The 21293-nt window shown below is 36.4% G+C and overlaps 1 protein-coding gene across 1 annotated transcript; it reads left to right on the top strand.

The window, feature by feature from the left end:
- The first annotated feature begins 743 nt into the window (after positions 1-743).
- Positions 744-20090, top strand: loxl4 (lysyl oxidase-like 4). The gene is made up of 15 exons (XM_053503014.1): positions 744-792; positions 2029-2335; positions 2950-3227; positions 3804-4018; positions 9503-9541; positions 9795-10002; positions 10258-10438; positions 13967-14121; positions 14653-14820; positions 15305-15467; positions 15687-15930; positions 16943-17058; positions 17179-17315; positions 18222-18333; positions 18437-20090. The coding sequence occupies exons 2-15, from the start codon at positions 2050-2052 to the stop codon at positions 18505-18507; spliced, it is 2373 nt and encodes a 790-aa protein (XP_053358989.1). The 5' UTR covers positions 744-792; positions 2029-2049; the 3' UTR covers positions 18508-20090.
- The last annotated feature ends 1203 nt before the right edge of the window (positions 20091-21293 follow it).

The following is a 21293-nucleotide window of genomic DNA, read 5'->3' as shown; positions in this document are numbered from 1 at the left end:
GATGTTTATAGCAAGCTCTGACTTTTTCAAAAATATAAATAAGTACAAATATCTTTTGTAATATGGCATAAAACCTAGACCAGCTTCTCTATAGTTTTAAACTTTTGTCAGCCATACTTTAGTGTGGAGTTACACATTTAAGTATTACTGGAACAATTACACCAAATCCTTTCTTGTATTAAGGGTAAAGTTAATAATGTTATGTAATACAAGAAACGTTTATACAATAATATTTTTTTCATTATTTTAGGATATTCAATTTCTGCAAAAAATAGATGTGTAAGTGAGAGAATGTGTTACAACAAGCGTCAACTGATTAAGCTTTTAATAGTATTTTATATATAATACATATAATAATACATTTATTAATCTGGACCAAAAAAATCTCCTCCTAGAGCCTTTTTAATAAACTTTATTATTTTTCTGTGTAATTAGTTCAGTTACAACTCAACTCTGGACATTAATTTGTTTTTAATGAACTCGAGATATTAATAATAACCCAAAATGTTTTGATTACCTTTATAAAAGCCATTTAGCTAATTTTAGGAGTGGCTTTACTTCACTTTTTTTACTGATCCATGTCTTTACAAGAAAATGGATGGTTGGGTTAATTGGTCAAAACCATGTGAGTTAGAGAAAGGGCCATGTGTGGGAGGACCAAATAATGATGGAGAAAAAGAGGGAGGGAAGAAAAGGGATGGAGTGACTAAGGACCTCTTCTCTGTAGTACACTCCTTCCTTCATTTACATTCCCCTGATCAGGGACGCATATGACTCTAGCGTGGCTTTAAGGTGAGTAAAACTTTGCCTTTGCCTCTGCATGCTTTTTTCATTAAATACCTATAAATAGTGTTTATATGAGTCGAATTCATTTTTTTTGTACATTTAGTAGCTTTCTTTATTTCCTTTTTTTTTTTTTTTTTTTTACTTTTGTTTAATACATAGTGTTTAATGGTACTGTTTTTGATTGACATAGAGACATTTATAACTTTTGGCTTCCCCTTTCTGGATTTGGTAAAACATGTTTTTTACAGATTTTTAGTAGGGGTCAAAAAATTATGTTTGCAATAATAATTATGTTGTATGCACATAAGAGGCATAAAATTTATAAACAGTTAAGTGGTTTCAATTCACTGCATGCTTGTGGTGACAGTTTTTATAACTGTTGTGTTTGCCAATTTTGTTATTCCAATGGGTGTAAAGACTAATTTATAGTGGAAACGGTTGTTTTAAATTTTAAATAATTTATTGGAATATTTATTTAGTATAAAATAGTATAAAAAATTAAATATTAAGCTTATTTTTAAATACATAACAAGATTTGGTAATCTTGAATATAGATTGCTTGAACATCCAGCAAAGTATGTAGGATAGTTAACAATTAGGTGGCATGGTGGCTTAGTGGTTAGCACTGTCGCCTTGTACTTCAAGGGTCCGGATTCAACTCCTGCCTCTGGTCTGTGTGCATCAAGTTTGCATGTTCTCTCTGCTTGGTGGGTTTTCTCCAGGTTTCTGGTTTCAGACCAGAGAAAGGCAGATTAGGCTAATTGGTTTTTCAAAATTGCCCATAGTGTGTGAATGAGCATGTGAGTATGTACGTGTGCCCTGCAATGGATTGGCACCGTGTCCAGGGTGTACCCTGCCTTGTGCCTGACGTCTCTTGGGAGAGGCTCCAGGCCTCCTGTGACCGTGTACACAGGATAAAGTGGTATACTGTAGATGATGAGTGACAAAGTTACCAAGCAGAATTCATTCATTTATTTATTCGATAAAGTCCTTTGTACAAATGAATTTAAGCCATGGTAAATTCTGCTGCCCTGTTCTCAATGCTCTAGAACATTTACTCCACATCCACTACAACACTGGCCAGAGTAGAATGCTTACTGTAGAGGGATGAATGAATGAAGTGATAACAACCACTTCTTAAATTGTGTTGTTGGAATTAAGGCTTCATAGAGTTCTGCTGAACAATTTAATAATGGTGAATTTAATAGGAAAAAACATATTGGAAAAACATTTCTTTTCCAGGAGTGCTGTGTCGACACGAATATGGCATTCGTTGCCTGTCTCTATTGGAGCTCCCTGTTTTTTGTAGCTGCTCTTGCAGTCCCACGCTCTTCTGCTAACTCGCGCCGCATGCCATCTACCAAGGTACGTTTGGCAGGAATCAGACACAGAGACAGCGAAGGCCGCATTGAAGTTCTGCACAACAGTACATGGGGAACTGTGTGCGATGATGAAGTGGACATTAAACTGGCAAATGTGGTTTGTAAAGAACTAGGTTTCCGGGGGGCCATCACATGGGCACACAGTGCCAGATATGGAGAGGGAGATGGTAAGTAATAACGACGAACTTCACGTTTGCTTATATTTTTTTTACATTTTTTTTATATTATTCATCCTACCTGTAATTGTAATTATCTTTGCAAAGGTGATTAACAATAGTAAATCAAAGCAGCTGACATGGATGGAGAAGCATATTTAGATTATACCACAAGTCCAGATGCCTCACTTTACCACCAACAGTATTTCAGAATTGCTGTCATAAATATAGTGTAAGAAGACTTTTAAAGACAACTTTCTTTACAGCAGTGTGAAAGTCTAACTCTGCTGCTCTTTAAATCGACCTGCCCTGCCCTATAATTTAAATTTCAGGCAACCATAAAGATCCCCAGTAAACCAAAGCAAGTGTGACACCACTTGGCCAGGCAGCACCATCATTAAAACTAAACAAAGGCTTCAGTCTGCCCATCTAACAAATACTTTACATTCTCTCTGGCTGCTTCATGAGAATCCACCTTCATTGCCTATAATGATGATTTTAGTGAAGACATGCCTCAGGTTTTTGTATTAGCGTTGCACGATATCACATCTTTAGCCATTATTTTGTCCAGGCATGCCCTTGATTCTCTTTTTATATTTATTCTTAACATGCTTTTATGGTCATAGGTCCAATTTGGATGGATAATGTACGCTGTGATGGTTCAGAGAAATCACTGAAAGAGTGTAAGTCAAATGGATGGGGCATCCATGATTGCAAACACTCAGAGGACCTTGGGGTAGTGTGTAATCCTGAGAGAAGACTAGACCAAGTAGTTTCCGGAGGGCCTAGAACAAGCACTTCTACTAGAAGCAATGTTACCACCTCAAATCGCTGGCATGACATCTATTCCAATTCAAGGGCCTCCTGGCAGAGTCAATTATCCAGACATCAGTCAAATAATCCGGTAAGCAGTTGGAGAGAACATTCATGTCATATACTGTAGCCTTTACTACAAGTATTATCTAAAGAAAATGCAAAACTGAAATAACATGCATTCTTTCAGACATATTTTTGTAGCATGATTGTGTTTAGACAGTCTTTGAATCTGCTATCAAATTAATTTTTGAAATATTGAAAGTTTTTTTTTTCAAATGATAAAAAAAGATTTACATTAAGTTTCTGAGCTATGCCAGTCATGTATTTTGTGAAAATACCATATTTTTGCTAATTATGCGAAGAGCCCGGGTTCGATTCCCAGCCAGTGCCCAAACCCCAGCCACTAGATACAGTGCTGGTCCCAAGCCCAGTTAAAATGGGAGGGTAGCATCAGGAAGGGCATCTGGCATAAAACCTATGCCAAGCATGTATGTGCGGACCAAACGTCCACTGGGGCGACCCCTTGTCAGGGGCAGCTTAAAGTCCGACAAGCACATTTTTGCTAATTCTTTTTAAAATTATTTTTAAAAATATCATCTTAATTAGCATCTCTAAACATTGTAATAACATGCTCCAATTTTTTCTCTCCTTAACCTTTCTTTAGTCTACCAGTAAAGTAAGGATTCATGAAGTCCGTTTGCGACCGGTTTTAATGGCTACGAAAAAACATGCCCTAGTGACACAGGGTGTGGTGGAAGTGAAGCATGCTGGAAGATGGAGGCAGGTGTGTGACAAAGGCTGGAGTCTGAACAGCAGCAGGGTGGTGTGTGGCATGCTGGGATTTCCTGAGGCGGTTCAGCCCAACGTGAAGGCATACAAGTAGGTCTTGGTTTTACATGTCTGAATTTTGATGTGGTACATCTGACATTAAGCTGGCGCTAAAAAGATGCAAAAACCCATGCCCAGTTGTTAATTTGAGAACCTTTAATGGTTACTAATTGTTCAGTGTTCAATTTTATTCTCAATATTAACACTGACATGAAGTTTTATTGCTTAGTTTTCTAAACAGTCTTATGATAAAGTACTGTTGATGGCTCTATAGTCTTAAGAGACATGACATATTGCACAACATAACCTTAAGTCATCTCCTCTATTTACTGGAGCAGATCTTTTGTTTGTCTTATCTACTCCCTCTGGTCACCCTTTACAAACCTGAACACTTAGGAAGTGATTTAAAGATCTCTCAGTATTTACTTGTGTTATCTGTGCACCCAATTTTGGAGATAAAATGTCTAGCCTAAGCCTTTGAGTTTCTGTTAAATGCCATATCACTCTTGATTGCTCTTGCCAAACATCATCAATTTAAAACGACAAAAAGTCTTAGTGGATAGAGCATCTGTTTGTTATACTAATGGTTTTATGGCTGTCACCCTTCTGATTTTACTCCTAGAATACACAGTCATTCCTTATTTTTTTTTACCTTTGTCAATTGTGTTATTCATCTGAACATTTATCAATCACCATAGAATTGTGATATTGTAGTAATTTACAGTAGTAATATTTGTTTTAAGAATTAAAGGATTACAGTTAAATTAAATGTCCAGCACAGTGTTAAGTAATTATTCAGTATTAGGCATAACACACTCTCTCTCTCTCTCTCTAGTTCAATCTGAACCTTCATATAAATGCAATATGGCCATTTAAATAAACAAATAAATAAATACATTCATTCCCAATATCATCCCTCCTACACACAGACACATATAATGGTACCATCAAATGTACATATTTTGTATCTGTATTATGCATATTTTTTCAAAAAGTATATTTAGAGTAACTTCAGTATTTTTCTTTTAGAACTGACTATGTCAGTTTATGTATCTTCAATCATTTAAAACTACACATTGTCTCCATAGTAAAAGGAACATTAAGGTGCAAAAGATGTAACCTTTAAGGTACCACCCCAGGGACAAGGAAAGGTACAGATTAGTATCATTTTTCCTGAGAGTGCAGTCTTAATTTTAACAATTTATTAGCAAGACTAGATCTAAACAACCTACAAAAACCTAACAATGTTTAAAAAAGGATTTATGTTCTCATAGCCATATCTAAAATAATTTCAGCATGTTCAGCTTGGAGAATCAGTCAAGCAGACAGAGCTATATTCTAAATTGCTGAATCTGTGTCATTCCTAAAGCATTCCACTGAAATGAAAGTATTCTGAGCTCCTGGAAGGCATGGTTGATGACAGTTGCATTTAGGAAATCAAGGTATAAACTGTGTATCTGTATCTGCATAATTAGTGTTCCTTTCCTTTCCTCACAATTTCTTTTGGTATCAAGATTTAAATTTGAAGCCTTGGGGTGCCTTCTCACCTAAGGCTCATCTATGCATATGGGGGCCAAAGGCAGAAAAGCCAATGCAGGACGACTCACTTAAAAAGGTCAGAACGTCCGGTGCACCACAGTCTGCTGCACATGGGGCTTAGCAGCCAAAGAGTTCTAGGTTGTTGACCTGGCTTCAAAATTCCCCAGATCTCAATCTCATTAAGTACGCGCCATACAAACAAGTCCGAAGCATGGATGTCCCACAACACAAACCCCACAAAAGGATCTGCTGCTAATATCCACACCACCAGAGGCCCTATGGAGACACACCCTAAAGGCCAGAGCTGCCCAGGCAGCACAAGTCCTATTTTTTTATTTTGATTTTGATGTTAATGGTTTTAAGGTTATAGCTAATCAGCATACTGTATATATATACAAAACATTTTCTATGTACCTGCTAAACATTGCACAAAACCTTACAAAACATTAAAATTGGATACAATATATTTGGCAGATAAGTTAGTGAGCAATGGTTTAAATATCTAGTAAGGAAGCAATGGTTTTTGTTTTAGGATCCCTTTAGGTTACCTAAAATTTGCATGAGCTAAAAGTTCAATCTATGGCACTGCATGGTGGCCTCAAGAACCTCTCACAGTGCCACATAGACAGAAAATGTATTTTTAGAGCTTTAGAATGAGGCCCTTTTTTCAAACATAAATATAGGATAGAAGTACATAAATATAGTAAGAAGTTCCAGTTCTTCTCTCTTTCCCAAAATGGTCTTAGTACATAATAAAATAATTTTATCTTTAATTTTATTCTTCCTCTAGACATTGTGATGCTTTCCACTGTGCACATTCGTTATATTGGGGCTTATGTTGGTTTCAGTGATTTAATTAAATGTGTTTTTTAAAGCATGCTAAGGCAGCCCTACCAATAAACTACTGCATAGATGGACACATTTTAAATACATTCCAAATTGATTCCATATGACAAAAATTAAATAATGTAGAATAAGTATTAAACAAACTTTTAAGGTCAGCTTGTGTGATTTGATATTACTTTGTTTTTACACAAGCTTCCATGCAGTCTAAAACACAAAGTTAATAAAATCAACCTTTTTAATATAAAATATAATATAAAAGTAATTTAATATCTGATTAAACACTAACTTTAGTGCTTTCATAGTGTTGTACGATGGTGGTGTTTTATATTCAATTAAAATTAGGTGTGGTCAATGAAAGCAGGGCTTGACTTTCTAAACATCCCTATTTATCATGTCTAAAGTTGAAGTCACCCACCCCCCTGACCTCACCATGTTGTACGTGTCTATACACCACGCAGCTTCAGACGTGACCAAGGCAGACAGGGCAAGTTCTTTATTCGCCCACTCAGCGTCTAAGTTCAGGTAGCTCCACCCACCTTCTGCTCGGTGCTTTGCTGAAGATACTTTAATTACATGTTTAAGAGCTGAGGATTTCTGAGATTCTCATGTACAAGGAAAAATGGGAATTCAATTATAGCTGTGCTATATGGACTGCTGTGTCAGCGCCAGACTCTGGGCTTCACCACATAGACTTTGAAAGACGTAGACCACTGTTTGCTTTAATTAAACTATTGCTCAAGTTCTTTTATAGTCAGGTATCAATTTAACTTTTTTGTTGACCAGTAGTGTCTGTCAGGCTTGTAGGTTTTAATAGATTCTGCAATAAATTTAACTTATGATTTTAGGGTACATATTAGATGAATATAGAAGAATTAAACATTTGTTTTTATATTTATATATTCAGATGACTGCTAAATTTTAAGATCCAACAAACCGTTAGCATTGTCACAGACTAAAATCGAATTGTGCTAGGGATTTAAGCTAAGGTTATGTGTATCTACATTGTGTGCTTTTCAGTTAAAGTACTGTAACTGTCAACTGTGGATTCTAAAGACTGCAATCAGCAAACTGTATAACACTTATAGAGGCAAGTCAACAATTACTTGACTATAGGAGACTTACTGAAACTAACCATCACGACGTAATGATCCTGTAGTCTAACAGCTGATCAACAAAGCTTGCATTGTTATGGGCACTGAAATGGGTATTTCCATCAGTGAAAGGATATTTGCATAAAAGGGCTTGGCTAATATGAAAATCCTGCAAATAAATGAGAACATGCTACAGTAAAAAAGTCCCGTTTACTCTATTTTTCCCCATAAACAAAACATTAGAATTAGAATGTTTTACATAAAGATTCCCCTTCAGTATTGTCAGAATATGTCAAAGAAATGTAAAATTACAGAAATGAAAAGTGATTGTTTTTATGTATAATTTAGAAAGTGGATTTGCTCAGAATGGACATTGAAGGGTATAAGCAATGACATAGGACATGACTGAGATTCAACAAGGAAGCGAGAGTGTGTGTGTGTGTTGAGTGATGCCTAAAAACAGTACAGCGATTGTTGCGTCAAAACAGACTAGCCCTCCCTATCATTAAGCTTTGCTGGTTCAGTAGTAAAATAAGGGTGTAACTCTAAGACTAATTACATGAGCAGGTGGGTATTTTCCGGCCCAAGACTGTCAGAACAAATTTAAAAACAATTCTGTAAGAAAAGATTTCTGGGTGACTCTAGACTGAATACTTCATTCATGTTTAGCTCCTCATGTTGCCCTTGAGCAGTAATGCTTATGAGGTTGTAAGTAGCTGTGAACAAATGATTTATGAAGAATCCTTGTGTGTTTGGAACTGATTCAATTTGGCAACATTGTTCAGCAATCACAAACATTTTTTTTTGATATTTTCTGCCAAAAACATTAGCAGTTGTAAATTTCATTTGTCTAGTCAGTGTTAGCTGGGAGACTATATTATAGCATTAATTAAACTGGAAGGTCTAATAAAAACTGAACTGACAATAATGTCCTTATTGCCGTCAACTGCAAATTTAGCAGTAGTCGGATTTCTGTGGCTCTCTGTTAGTGATTTTGGCATTCTGTTTTATCTTAAACCACAGTGGGTGGTGTTTTAACATACACCTGATTAATGCTTTAAATGTCAGCAGTCTATAAATAAAACATTTATAGAAAAGCACAGCTGTATGAAAGTCAACAACAGGAAACATTTAATTTACCTGACCAGAGGATACTAAAAATTTATTACAGATATTACGTGCCTTACATGTGAATTGCACAAGCATTAGATGCTCCTGCAGGTATTTTTTTGTCTTAAACAGACTTGTTTGTGATTTTTACTTTAAGTCTGGTCAGCTACAACTCTTTGAAGGTCAGTTTGCTTTGTGGGATGCCTTGCCTTTCTCATTTCAGGACACTCATGTAGCTGGAAATGCCAAACATTTTTGCAAGCTGTCTCAAAGCTTTCCTAGACCAAAATATTATTGACTAAAACTGTATTTCTGTTTGGCTGTATATTGGTATTTCCATGTTGGAATTTCCTAGCAGTGACACCCATATTTGCCACTGGATTTGCTGTGTTTGTTCTTTCGGGCAAAATGCTTCATTTGATCCTCTCTAAGTGTTAACATTTTAACCACTATTTCTAAAACGAACAGTTATGTGGTTTACAGTTGTATTTTTGATATGGATAAAGTGAATCAGGGAGCCTGAGTAAACAGAGACTTAAACTTTTTTTTTTGGACCACCACTCCACATACATCATACTTTCAGACTGTACATTTTTAACTTATGCCTTTATGCATTGAACATTCCATAATAACCCTTCAAAGCATACACAGGACATTCTGGCTGGATCAAAAAATACCCTGTGTAGAAGATTGTAACTTGGATTGACTTGGTCGAGACACAAGAACAATATGTTTTTTACTGAAACTGTCTGCCACAAAACCAAACATGCTCAAAGATGCTTGTTTTATTTTCTTGGATAATTATATTGGGCGTATATTTATCCATATACTTGCTACTCCATTTTATTTTTTATTTATTTGATTCCGAATCATTTGGTTGGTTGTGAGCAGCACTATAAAATTAAAGTTACCCTAACTTACACATTGTATTTTGTGTTTTTTTTTATAGAAAATTATGGGATGTAAAGGTTAAGGATCCATCAACCCGGTATGTCTATTTTATGACATCATAAATGTTTCTCTCTTTAAAAAGAAGTAAAAATGTATAAATTGTGTTTGTGTTAACACGCTAAATGCAAATATAAAATACAAATTTTAATATTAGTATTACAGTTCTGCCCAGTGTTAGATCACGTCACTTGTCACACATTGCTAACCAACATCTGTGCTATAAAGTTTAGGCCTCTGTACCTTTTTAGCATTATAACCTGATGCCTAACTGCTTCCTCGCTCTCCCACAGGCTGAGTTTTATGGCCAAAAAGAAAAGTTTTTGGGTGGAGAAAATGCACTGCCTTGGTACTGAGCCCAGCCTGGCAGAGTGTCATGCCCAGCTCTCCATTCCCCACAGTTCCACCCCATGTAAAAATGGACGCTATGCTGTGGCCCACTGCAAACCAGGACCACAATTTTCACGCATGTTTTCAGGAAAGCCTCAAGCCCCACTTGCTGTGAAGGTATAACTTTTTTGCTTTCAGTAAATTAAGGGATAAAATGGTATGCAAAACCTAAGGTGTAGTAATCACACTGAATATGTTTAAAATGCAAGCTTACTTTGATTCAGAAAGCATTGTCTTCTTTCATTGAAGCTCAAAGCATAACTAATTATAATTGCTAATTATTTTGTCCACTAATGATACTCAGTAAGCAAGTAAGAGCAAGAAATAATAATGACATCCTTTGTTGGGTATTTTGCCTCCTCTTAGCCAGCAGTGCGTTTGAAGTCAGGACCACGCTTGGGTGAGGGCCGGCTGGAAGTTTTGCGTGAAGGAAAGTGGGGAACTGTGGTTGATCATCTGTGGAATCGTGTCTCTGCTAGTGTGGTGTGCAGAGAACTGGGTTTTGGGACTGCCAAAGAGGCCCCTACAGGAGCCTACATGGGCCAAGGTAAGGAACCTTTCTGCTGAATGGCTTTTGTTTGAGGCTTTTGTTTGAGGTTTCAGTTTCTTCCTACTTCCTAAACATAGGCATGCAGATGGATTAGTTAGCAAGTTACTCTCATATGTGTCAATGAACGTGTGCATGACATTGTGTAATGGACTATCAAGTACAGTATATATTCTCACCTGAATGTGTTGCTATTGTGATTTTAAATCATAATAGCTTAGTGAGACAGGATATGACTTCTTTATGGCTGTGTTCAATTAAGTCAAACAAATGACTGCGGTAATATGCCATAATATTACTGCAGTAATATTATTACTGCAGTAATATTATGCAGTAATAAACAGCAGTTTTTTTTTTTTTAAAGCAAAATGTTGCATGCGGCACATTTTGTGGTCTATAGCAATACAATAGTATTGTAAATCTCTTCATGTTGAAGCATAATTAATTGCTAATACTTTATTGTATTATAATTCTCCATCTCTTCATGCATTTTTTTTTTTTTTTAAATAACCAGATTAATTTGTTTTAGTTGTTATGACTTTCGATCCTGCTTTGTAAGGCCTGCTTATTGTTCAAATCACTATGCAAATGAAATTGTGTTAAACAAAAAGACCAGCTCATATAGACCAAGCAAAAGTAAGAAGTTGTAGTTGGTCCAGCGTCCTATAAAATTTGCAACTGGAATGAAGTTTAGTGCTTAATATTAAAGGTACATAAATAGAATCAACTAAATTTGCCATAACTTCCGAGCAGACAATTATATAAAATTTGCTGCCTGTAGTCAGCAGATCTTACATGATTTAAAGCTGTTATACAAATATTAGGCTAAAGAAGCCATGACTTTTTAATGACTTTTTCTCAGGAACCATGGTTCAATCATGGTGAAGTGCTGTACTGTATGCTGCTCATGTGAGGTAGCCTGTAGTCCAAAGATAACACGATTGTTTAAAATTCCTGGCCACTATTAATATAATTAATGATCCAAAATGTTGACCTTTTCCAGAGACAGGTTAAACTGTATTTCTGTAACATATAAATTAGTTAGGTTGGTTGGCTTTGTCTGACTCAGCTGGTTAAACTGAGTCAGGCTAAACGGATTGAGGTCATTATTGGGAAAAGTGGGGTCAGTGGTGGTGTGTTGCTTCATTACTTGGCTTTTCTGAATTAAACACGTAAAAGGTGAACAATGAGCACTGCAGCATGTTCACTGATGCAAACATATTTTGCCGCTGACACAGTAACGTTTATTTCCTTGTACATTTGTTGCAAATTTTGAATGAAGCATAGCACTTAATCAGTCATTAATAGCATGCAAAGAGCAGCATGATTTATAGAAAACTCAATTTAAAGTAGACATCCTTGCTAGTGTATTTTGGGGATTTCCTTTGGTATCAAGGATCAATAAAGTATCCATCCATCCATCCATCCATCCATCCATCCATCCATCCATCGTCTCAATGGGATGAAACTGAAGTTAGCTTGTTGTGACTGGCTATGAATAATTAATTACAAATTACGTTTATTTAAAGGATACATAATCACTTTGGAGATTATATATAACTGTCAGTCTATAAGGGTAAGTGTACCAGCAATATTGCTGTGCCTGATGCACTGAAACTATAACCACACACATGCTACAATGTCAGTGGTGTGCTGAGACTGGCTCTCCACTTACTGTAAATATCATCTGGTTGATTTACAGCATAACAGCAGATTGGTGAGGCAGCACAGTGGAGCAGCTGTTAAAATTGTTATCTCAAGGGTCCAAGGACACTAGCTTAATCTTGGACTTTTGCTACTGTCTGAACATGCTTTCCTGTCTCCATATGGGTTTCCTCCTGGTTAGATAAGACTAAATTGACCCTATGTGTAAATAAGTGTGTGAAGGTTGGCTACATTTTAGTACTAAGTGTATATGTAATGACCAATGATTGTACATACAAGGTGCCATTTTTTCCCTGCCTGATTTACTAGTTGAAGCCACGCAAATATTCCATTTGCAAAATTTAGTTGGCACGGTGGTGTAGTGGTTGGCACTGTCTCCTTGCACCTCCTGGGTCCGGATTCGACTCCCGGCCAGGCTCGATTCCCATCTCTGCGTGCATAGAGTTTGCATGTTCTCCCTGTGCTTGGAGGGTTTTCTTTGGGTACTAAGTTTTCCTCCCACAGTCCAAAGATATGCAGGTTAGGCTAATTGGTGTTCCCAAACTGCCCATAGTGTGTTAGTAGTGTGTGTGTGTGCCCTGTGATCGATTGGCACCCTGTCCAGGGTGTACCCTGCCTCGTGCCCTAAGTCTCCTGGGATAGGGTACAGGTCCCCGCGACCCTGAATACAGGATAAAGCGGTATGGAAAGTGAGTGAGTGAGTGATTTTGTTGAGTTGTGCAATGCTTTACTCCAAACATTTTTAGCACTTTTGATACTGAAATTATGATATTCCTTTTTATTTTTATACTTATTAAATGGGAAATCTCAAATAAAATAACTACAGGAAACATTCTATATAAGTTGACTTTTCTTGATCACATAATCAGTTGTAAAATTACAGGGACAATGGATGAGTATCTGTTTCCACTTCAAACCAATGGTGTATTTTTAACCTCATATGTAATTTTCTCTGTGAGGTATACATCCACTTGAAACCTCAAGGCCAAAACCAGTTTCTTGTCATTTCTTCCATACTCAAATGGTTTCCCAGAACTATAGCAGAACTGGGCACTGTGCAGTCTCCATTTAGATAGTGTGGTTATCGTGTTTGTCTATGTAAGTAAACAACTGGTGGAGATTTCAGTGGCTAGGTTGAAAATGGTTTTTTGATGAGTTGTAGAATTTAACGAAACACGCCATACTGCAATTTAGAACAACCGCTTTTGTCCATAGCCACTCCCCAAAGCTCCTACTGTAGCAGCATTTTCTTAAAACTGCCTCTGCAGCACTGAAAGATAAGGAAAACATATGATTACACCCCTCTCACATTAGCCTTATTCATAGTCATTCATTCCAAGTCAAGTTATACCTCATTTGCACCATGGAACTCTATGTGTAATTATTTCAACTCACAGCTTTCTGCCTTCTAAAAGGCTATCTAGCCACGTATTTGTCTGTTGCAAGCAAACAAATCTACACAATTATCTTTGAATAGTTATCATCATGGAGCTGGCAGAAAGACTGAGCTGAACTGAACTGCTTTCTATGTGGCACAGATGTGAAGGGCCAAACAGATTTAACAAAAATAAGCAGACGTTTGTTTTATTTATTATTTTACCTTATTGTTGCTAATTGAAAGAGACATGAAGGAATTAAATTGCTTGCCTTTGTTATTTTTGCCTGGGATATGTTAAATTAGAAAACCTACTTTAGGTGCAGTTTATACAAATAAAGAAAATGTACATACGTACTGCAAAGCTTTATAGATATAGTTCATAATCATAGTCAGAATCATGACCTTTTTTTTTACCTGAAACAAAATTATACTGAATTGGCAATATGAAACTATATATGATACTTTTTTCTTTTGATGTTTTACAGGAACTGGGCCAATCCATATGAATTCAGTTCAATGTACAGGAAGAGAGCGCTCCATCTTTGATTGCCAGTTCCAGCCAGTCCAGCCCTGGACATTCAAACATACCCAAGATGCATCTGTCAGATGTAACGTTCCCAAAACAGGTTTGGAGACCACAGTAAGAAGATTTTATGTTTCCAGAATCTATTGCAAATGAATTCTTCTTTAAGAAAAATTGTACTATAAGCTATGACTAGAGTGCATTTCTTCTCGGGTGTCAAGTTAAATTTGCATTTGTGGACTATGTTTTTATATTTTAAGCTTATGATGTCCTTAGCACATTAGATTGTGGAATTACAAAAGCCGTTAGTGATAAAAATACAGTTATGTATCTTTGATCAGGGTTTAAACATGCTGGTCAGCAACAATATTAATGTCTGTGTACTGCCGTTAAATTCATGTGTAACATTTATGTATGTTTTTGCATTGCTGTTGAAAAGTTTTATAGAGCGTACAGATTAACAGATTAACTGAAACGTGGGTCATAGCTGATATAACCTATATATAGCTGCATTTACACTTTAATAATGGTTGCTTTTATTTCATAGTCAATGTATATATACGTCAATATGTATATATTAAATCTGAATGTGTGTGTGTGTGTGTGTGTGTGTGTGTGTGTGTGTGTGTGTGTGTGTGTGTGTTTCAGGTGCGATTAGTAGGAGGCAGAGATGTTGCAGAAGGCCGCGTGGAAGTGCTCATGGATGTTGGGGGAAGGAAGCGCTGGGGAACAGTGTGCAGTGAGAACTGGGGCATTAATGAGGCAATGGTAGTGTGCAGACAGCTGGGCTTTGGTTTTGCGGCTCGTGCCCATCAGGTGAGCCTACGTTTAGCACATGGCACTGATTAAGAACGCAACAATTTCCAGTCTGCGCTGAATGCATCACTTGTTCTGCTCTTTCTAAACACTGACACAGTTGCGTCTGTGTGTAGATTGTAACACGCAAGTGTATACAGTAGTTGTTCTGTCATGTTAAAGGGGTGGGACGTGAAGAGACAGGTTTCTAGTAAAGAGCGTACTTTATGATGTAAATTGTATTTGTAAATAAAGCATTTTTACATAGGAAAACTTCTGCCACCTCAAACCACTTATATCTGAGTCAAAATAAAGTTTGTACTTAATTCAGCCATGCCAGCTTTATTTTATCTTGAAATTAGATTATGAGGTTTAAGGAAACAGGGAAAGTGTAATAAATGAATACTTTACTGGACCTGAAAATACTTAATCAGAAGCAAAATTATCATATCATAGCAAAATTTAGTATTGACAAAACACTAATATTTTACCTAACTGTAAACAGGACACATATTACTGGCCTGGGGACCCTGAGGCTCAGGAAGTACTGCTGAGTGGGACTCACTGTGTGGGCACTGAACTGTCTATTCAGCAATGTCGCAGAAACAGCAATGTATACTGCCCCCGTGGAGGAGGACCTAAAGCAGCCGGAGTCTCCTGCTCAGAAAGTAGTGTCTTTCAGTCGATTTGTGTTTTCTCGTGTCTCAAAGATGAAAACCTGTTCTATATTAAATATTTCTTACTAGTAGTAATGTAAATGCACAATAATCTTTGCAATTTTTTATCAAGCCTTTCTATAATTCTGCATTTCCTGATGTTATCAATACAGTATTGTTACTGTTTTACATAAGGGGCCTCAACAATGTCTGTTTTTGTACCTGCTCTAGTTGCCCCAGACTTGGTGGTGGATGCACAGCTGGTGCAGGAGTCTGCATATCTAGAAGATCGTCCACTTCACCTGCTTACCTGTGCCCATGAGGAGAACTGCTTGTCTTCTTCAGCCAGTCGCATGAACTGGCCTTATGGTCACCGGCGTTTGCTGCGTTTCTCCTCCCGCATCATGAACCTGGGGAGAGCTGACTTTAGGCCAAAAGCATCACGAGAATCCTGGACATGGCATCAATGCCACAGGTATTATTGGTAACCAGGGCAGAAATGTATTTAAAGGAAAATCCAGGAGCATGTCCAAAATAAGAAAAAGAATAAGCCTGTATTTGTCACATATATCATATAGTACAGTAAAATAATTTTCTTTGCGTATCTCAGCATGTTAGGAAGCTGAGGTCAGAGTGCAGGGTCATTCATGATAATGTCCCTTTGGAGCAAAAAGGGTTAAGGGCCTTACTCAAGCACCCAAATGGAACATTTTGGGTCAAGTTGGGGAATGAGCCGAGATTTTTTAAATGAATGATGTCCATTTCGATAGATAGTCTTGCATAACTCTTACAAGGGCTTATTCTGATTGACTCAAACGGTCATCAGAGAGATTTTACATACACATTTTAAAATGTTAGTTATTAGAGCAATGAATGAAGCTTATCTCACATCCACATACATTTTTAACATACATATCAAGACTTTTTACTTTAAACCTCTTGGTATAATATAGAAAGCTTAAATTAACTAATAGTGTTAATTTGCACATTCAAATATACAGCTGATTATAGAATCTCATTAACATTTTTATATAAATAATCAGCCAAAAAATTCATTACCTGTTTTTGCTTAGCAAATAGCATCAACATTTTCTGAAAATGAGAGCAACCCAGTCTGTTGGAACAAGGTAAGCCGTTCAGGACCAGGATAGTACCGTTCTATACTTTATTCAGTAAGCTCCTGAAGAAACACCACAGAGGTATTCATTTCAAAGCGGTCCATTCAGGCAACCTGAATAAACAGCACTGCAAACACAACCCTGCCAGGACATCAACAATGTTCAGTAAGGGGTGTTACCCTGTAGCCAACACCTTCATTCTGCAGCAGTGAGGTCATTCAGTAAATCTCTATAGTGCCTCTGTACTTACTCACATCCTGCGTTTCCTTAAGATAAAGTCGTCCCCATGACACAATCTGGTTAAATTAACAAAGCAATAAAGCTGATTACTGTGATCATTAGTGACGGATTGATTTGGTGTATTCACAGGCATTACCACAGCATTGAAGTCTTTACACACTATGACCTTCTCACGATGAACGGAACCAGAGTGGCAGAAGGCCACAAAGCCAGCTTTTGTCTGGAGGACACTTTTTGTCCTGAAGGTAAAAACTACTTAGCTTCTGTGTTCATCATGCTGAACAGACAAAGTAAAAAAATATTTTTAAAGATTTTGCCTTGCATATAGCAAAAATCTATACTGCTGTCTACTGTCTTTTCTTCAGGACTTCAGAAACGCTTTTCATGTTACAACTATGGAGATCAAGGAATTTCCGTGGGCTGTTGGGATACATATCGTCATGATATTGACTGCCAGTGGGTCGATATGACAGATGTCAGACCAGGAGATTATATCTTCCAGGTAGATTTTTTTATACTCTTGATAGTATATTTTATATTTTATTATACATGATGGACCTGCCCTTAAAAAATAAGCCTCCGCTCACCTTGCAGTCAAGGCAAGAATTTTTAGTGTTTTCTTTCTTGGATTAACATACTTACACGCTAATCAGTCAAATCTTTATGGGCCACTTCACCACTGAAATCACTATTTCTGAGCTTGAACCTATTTTACCCCTAGCATGCCTCATACCACAAGCTACAAAATTTGCATGAGCCGCCTTAGGACCCTTTTTTTATATACATATGCATACTGTGCAGTAAAAGGTGGGTTTCCACGGAGCTGTGTTTTAATTACAGTCTACCTATGTCTATATACCATTTAAAAGCTTTATTTACTCAAAATGTCTGAGCACACGATGGTGCATATATATTTTAGGCATGTTTTTCAGATCCTAATTATAAACCAGGATTTTGCTATGGCTGTTTGTAGCAATAAACTGCGCTGTGGTAATACTTAAGGTTTATGAGGCCCATTTGATCATCACATAAATGCCGATACCAAATAATCCAAACAAACACCGAGATGCTGTCTGTGGCTACACACTGTGGGTTCAACCAAATGTAAAGAAAATGCAGATTATTCATTCTAAGAATAGCTGATACTCTTTTTTATCAAACTATTTCCTCTTATCTCTCAACTGAGCACAAAAAATAGACAAAGAGAAAGTATTTCCAACCAAGCCCCTTATATAAGACACATCTAATCGGAAACTGGAAGTGCTAATTCTATGTAATTGACCATTTTATACTTTGCCTACTTCTGTATATAAAGAAGGTAACTGTGGTAGATGTAGGTTGTTGCTCTAGCCTTGTATGTGTTGCAATAAACTAACTGTGCTTTTTTCTTTTTTTTTTGTCACTGTAGGTAGAAGTAAATCCATCTTTGGATATGGCTGAGTCAGACAACATGAATAATGTAATGCGCTGTAGGTGTCGATATGACGGTTACAGAGTCTTCATGTATGGTTGTCATACAGGTCTGGTCATATTATTGAACTCAACCTCAAACATACATTAATTATATTCACCAACTACACAATATGTAATTGTCATTATTATGTCTGATTTTCTCTTGCACAGGAGATGCCTATAGCGCTGAAATAGAGGACTTGTTTGAACACCAGCGTCAGATCACTAATAACTTTCTCTGAGGTCTGTGCTGTTCAGACAGCACATGCTGTGACCTGTGACACTATGGACATTTAAAAAAGCATCATCACTTTACTATTTACTGTTAACAAACAAAAAATAACACAAAAAATTCAGAAACTCAGTGCTATCCAGTTACTGCAAATGACTAAAAGGGGAGAAGATTTATTTATAATGTTTTTGAAAGGTGGTGAATGGAAAATAATAACGATATAAGTTCTACTGGGTTTAGGTTTAGACATATTTTATACATTTTTATCTGAACATATCAATTGAATCTTATTTATTGGGTTCCAAAACAGTGAAATTGATCACAATATGTTCAGTTATTTTTTTAAGTGTTGCACTTTATTTATTGATCATCAGTATTCTTATAGAAATTACCCGATTGTTATCACAGGGTCAGTTTAGTGGTCTTTTTCCCCCCTAGTTGTCTTATTCAGTATTTACTCCCTCTCATATGTTTCTCTCTCTCCCCCCCCCCCCCCCCATCCATGAAGCTATTGAATTTGGGAAGTTCCTGAAGTGGTTATACCTTATTATAGGCATTGTACAGTGTAAACTGCAACTTAATTTATTTAATGCTTTGTTGAGCTCACTTTATATTTGAAAAGAGGAAAGCTTATTGTGTTAATCCTTAAATTGAATAAACATGTATGATATGTAGTTACTGCTTTAAGTTAAAAAAACATCGTGCCAACCCCTTAACCCATCGGGAGCCTGAAACGAAAGAACCAGTGCATGCTGCATATTGTTCACAATGTTTAGCCTTACTTAATGGAATTTTATGGACAGGTTTAAAAGGAGAGTGTAAGAAATGAAAACTAAATAGAGAAAAATTAAATATTGTTGCACTGTTCAAAGGCTCAGATGCATGGCATTTTACTATGATACATAATCTTGGGTCCTTTATTTGGCCTAGATTAAATGTTTGGCAAAGATGTATTCATTGATGGAGAAACACATATATTAATGAGTATTATATTATTATTTTACAGCTATGAATCTTTGACCTCTTTTTACCTCAGTAGGCTCCCTTTAATTAAATTTACTAGCAGCCAGTAACTGTATAAACATTTTAGACTATAACCTATAACTGTACTTCTCAATGGCATTTTAGAGTTTTTTTCTTGAAAGATTTTATGTTTATGTTTATGTATTTATGTGAACGTTTATAAAGCTTAAAAAATGGGCTTATATAAATTGGCTATGGATTTAGGTGTCATGTTTTAAAAGTTGCCAAATGACTTACTGTTATTTTCTTACTGTATTGACTAGCTCTCATCACACAATACTGTATTTCAACCATAAGAAAACTGTGTTTAATGTTGCTAGGAAAGTTTTTTTTATATCATACCAAATGTACACTTTTACTAAAACCAAAACTCTGTCCCCAACACAGTCTAAACTAATGCTTTTTATCCCATTTGCTCTCAGGGATGAACAGTTGCTTTACTGGGTTTTGTTTCATGTTCTTGACAAATTTTTGGTCAGATTAAAGGTTCTGAAGCATACCGAAATGATTGAAAATCAAACCATTTTGGATGTTGTGAATCCAGAGTGCTGATCCCCCCCCCCCCCCCCCTTTTTTTTTGTGTTACTTTGTCATAAAGGTGGCTTCTCACTGGTTGGTGGTCAATGCACTAATAATAAATATTAATAGTTTTATTAATAATGTTAATGCAAAGACTGTGTTCTAATGTGAATGAAAATAACTAATCAGGTGTAAGTCAGCTAAATGAATAAATGACCAATAAATAGGAGTATGTTTTTAACCGAAATGTATGTTCTTATTTTGTAGTGGTAAACACTAAGCAACCAAACACACATAAAAATGTACTGTATGTATTCTTTTTCCATATATTCTGTGAATTTTGTGTTCATGTAAATATAATATTTTTTACATTTACTGAACATTTGTGTCTCCATAAATATAGTAAAATAGGGAGTGTATTTAAAGGGCACAGTTGAGAAGTCTTTCTAATGAGTGGGTGGATTTAAGCACCTGGTGAACTCACTACAGTGACGCTTATCACCCAGCATCAACACACAGAACTGGCAGCCACTGTGTTCCCATATTACCCTTGCAAACCAAAAGTATGTCCTGTTTCCAAACATGTTTGCATATGAAATGCCAAGTTCTCTCCACCCTTTCCTCACTCAAGAGATAAATAACTTGCAAGTACTATGTGACCGTAGAAAAAGCAAATACACACATAAGGGAAAGTAAGTCATAATAAAGCACTAAACCTTTACAGCCCTAAATATACTAAATTGCTTTAAACAACATAGCATTCTTATTACACTTTATGAATATGAATACCAAAGTTATTCAAAAAGGCATGCTTTTTCTAACTCCATTCTTTGAGACTCCTGAAGGTTCAACCTCAAATTATTTTCAAATAAAGAATAAACTGCAACTTTAATGTAAATTTTTGAATTTATTATTTTAATAATACACATCCATGGCAGCAAAATCATTAATGTACACACTGATGATTTCCACCAGCAGCTGACTGACATATGCTAATTGTGTAGAGGTGTTATGGTGTCATATTGATCAGTAATTGTGTCATAATTTGTGTGTAATGATCACTAGTGCTCTAAACTAAAAAAGAAACAGAAGAGCGTTAAAATCTCTCATTTCAGTATTGTAAAAATTAACATTAAGGTATATATCACATTACATCCATTTTGCATTCAGACCACTTATTTGAAGGCAACACGTATATGTGCATGTACAGTAGTAAATGGAGAAAGAGCGAGAGAGAGAGCGAGTGAGAGAGAG

This window comes from Clarias gariepinus, chromosome 8 (genome assembly GCF_024256425.1).
Source record: "Clarias gariepinus isolate MV-2021 ecotype Netherlands chromosome 8, CGAR_prim_01v2, whole genome shotgun sequence".
NCBI lineage: Eukaryota > Metazoa > Chordata > Actinopteri > Siluriformes > Clariidae > Clarias > Clarias gariepinus.
Note: the sequence above shows the minus strand (reverse complement) of the source record. Positions and strands in the feature narration are given on the sequence as shown.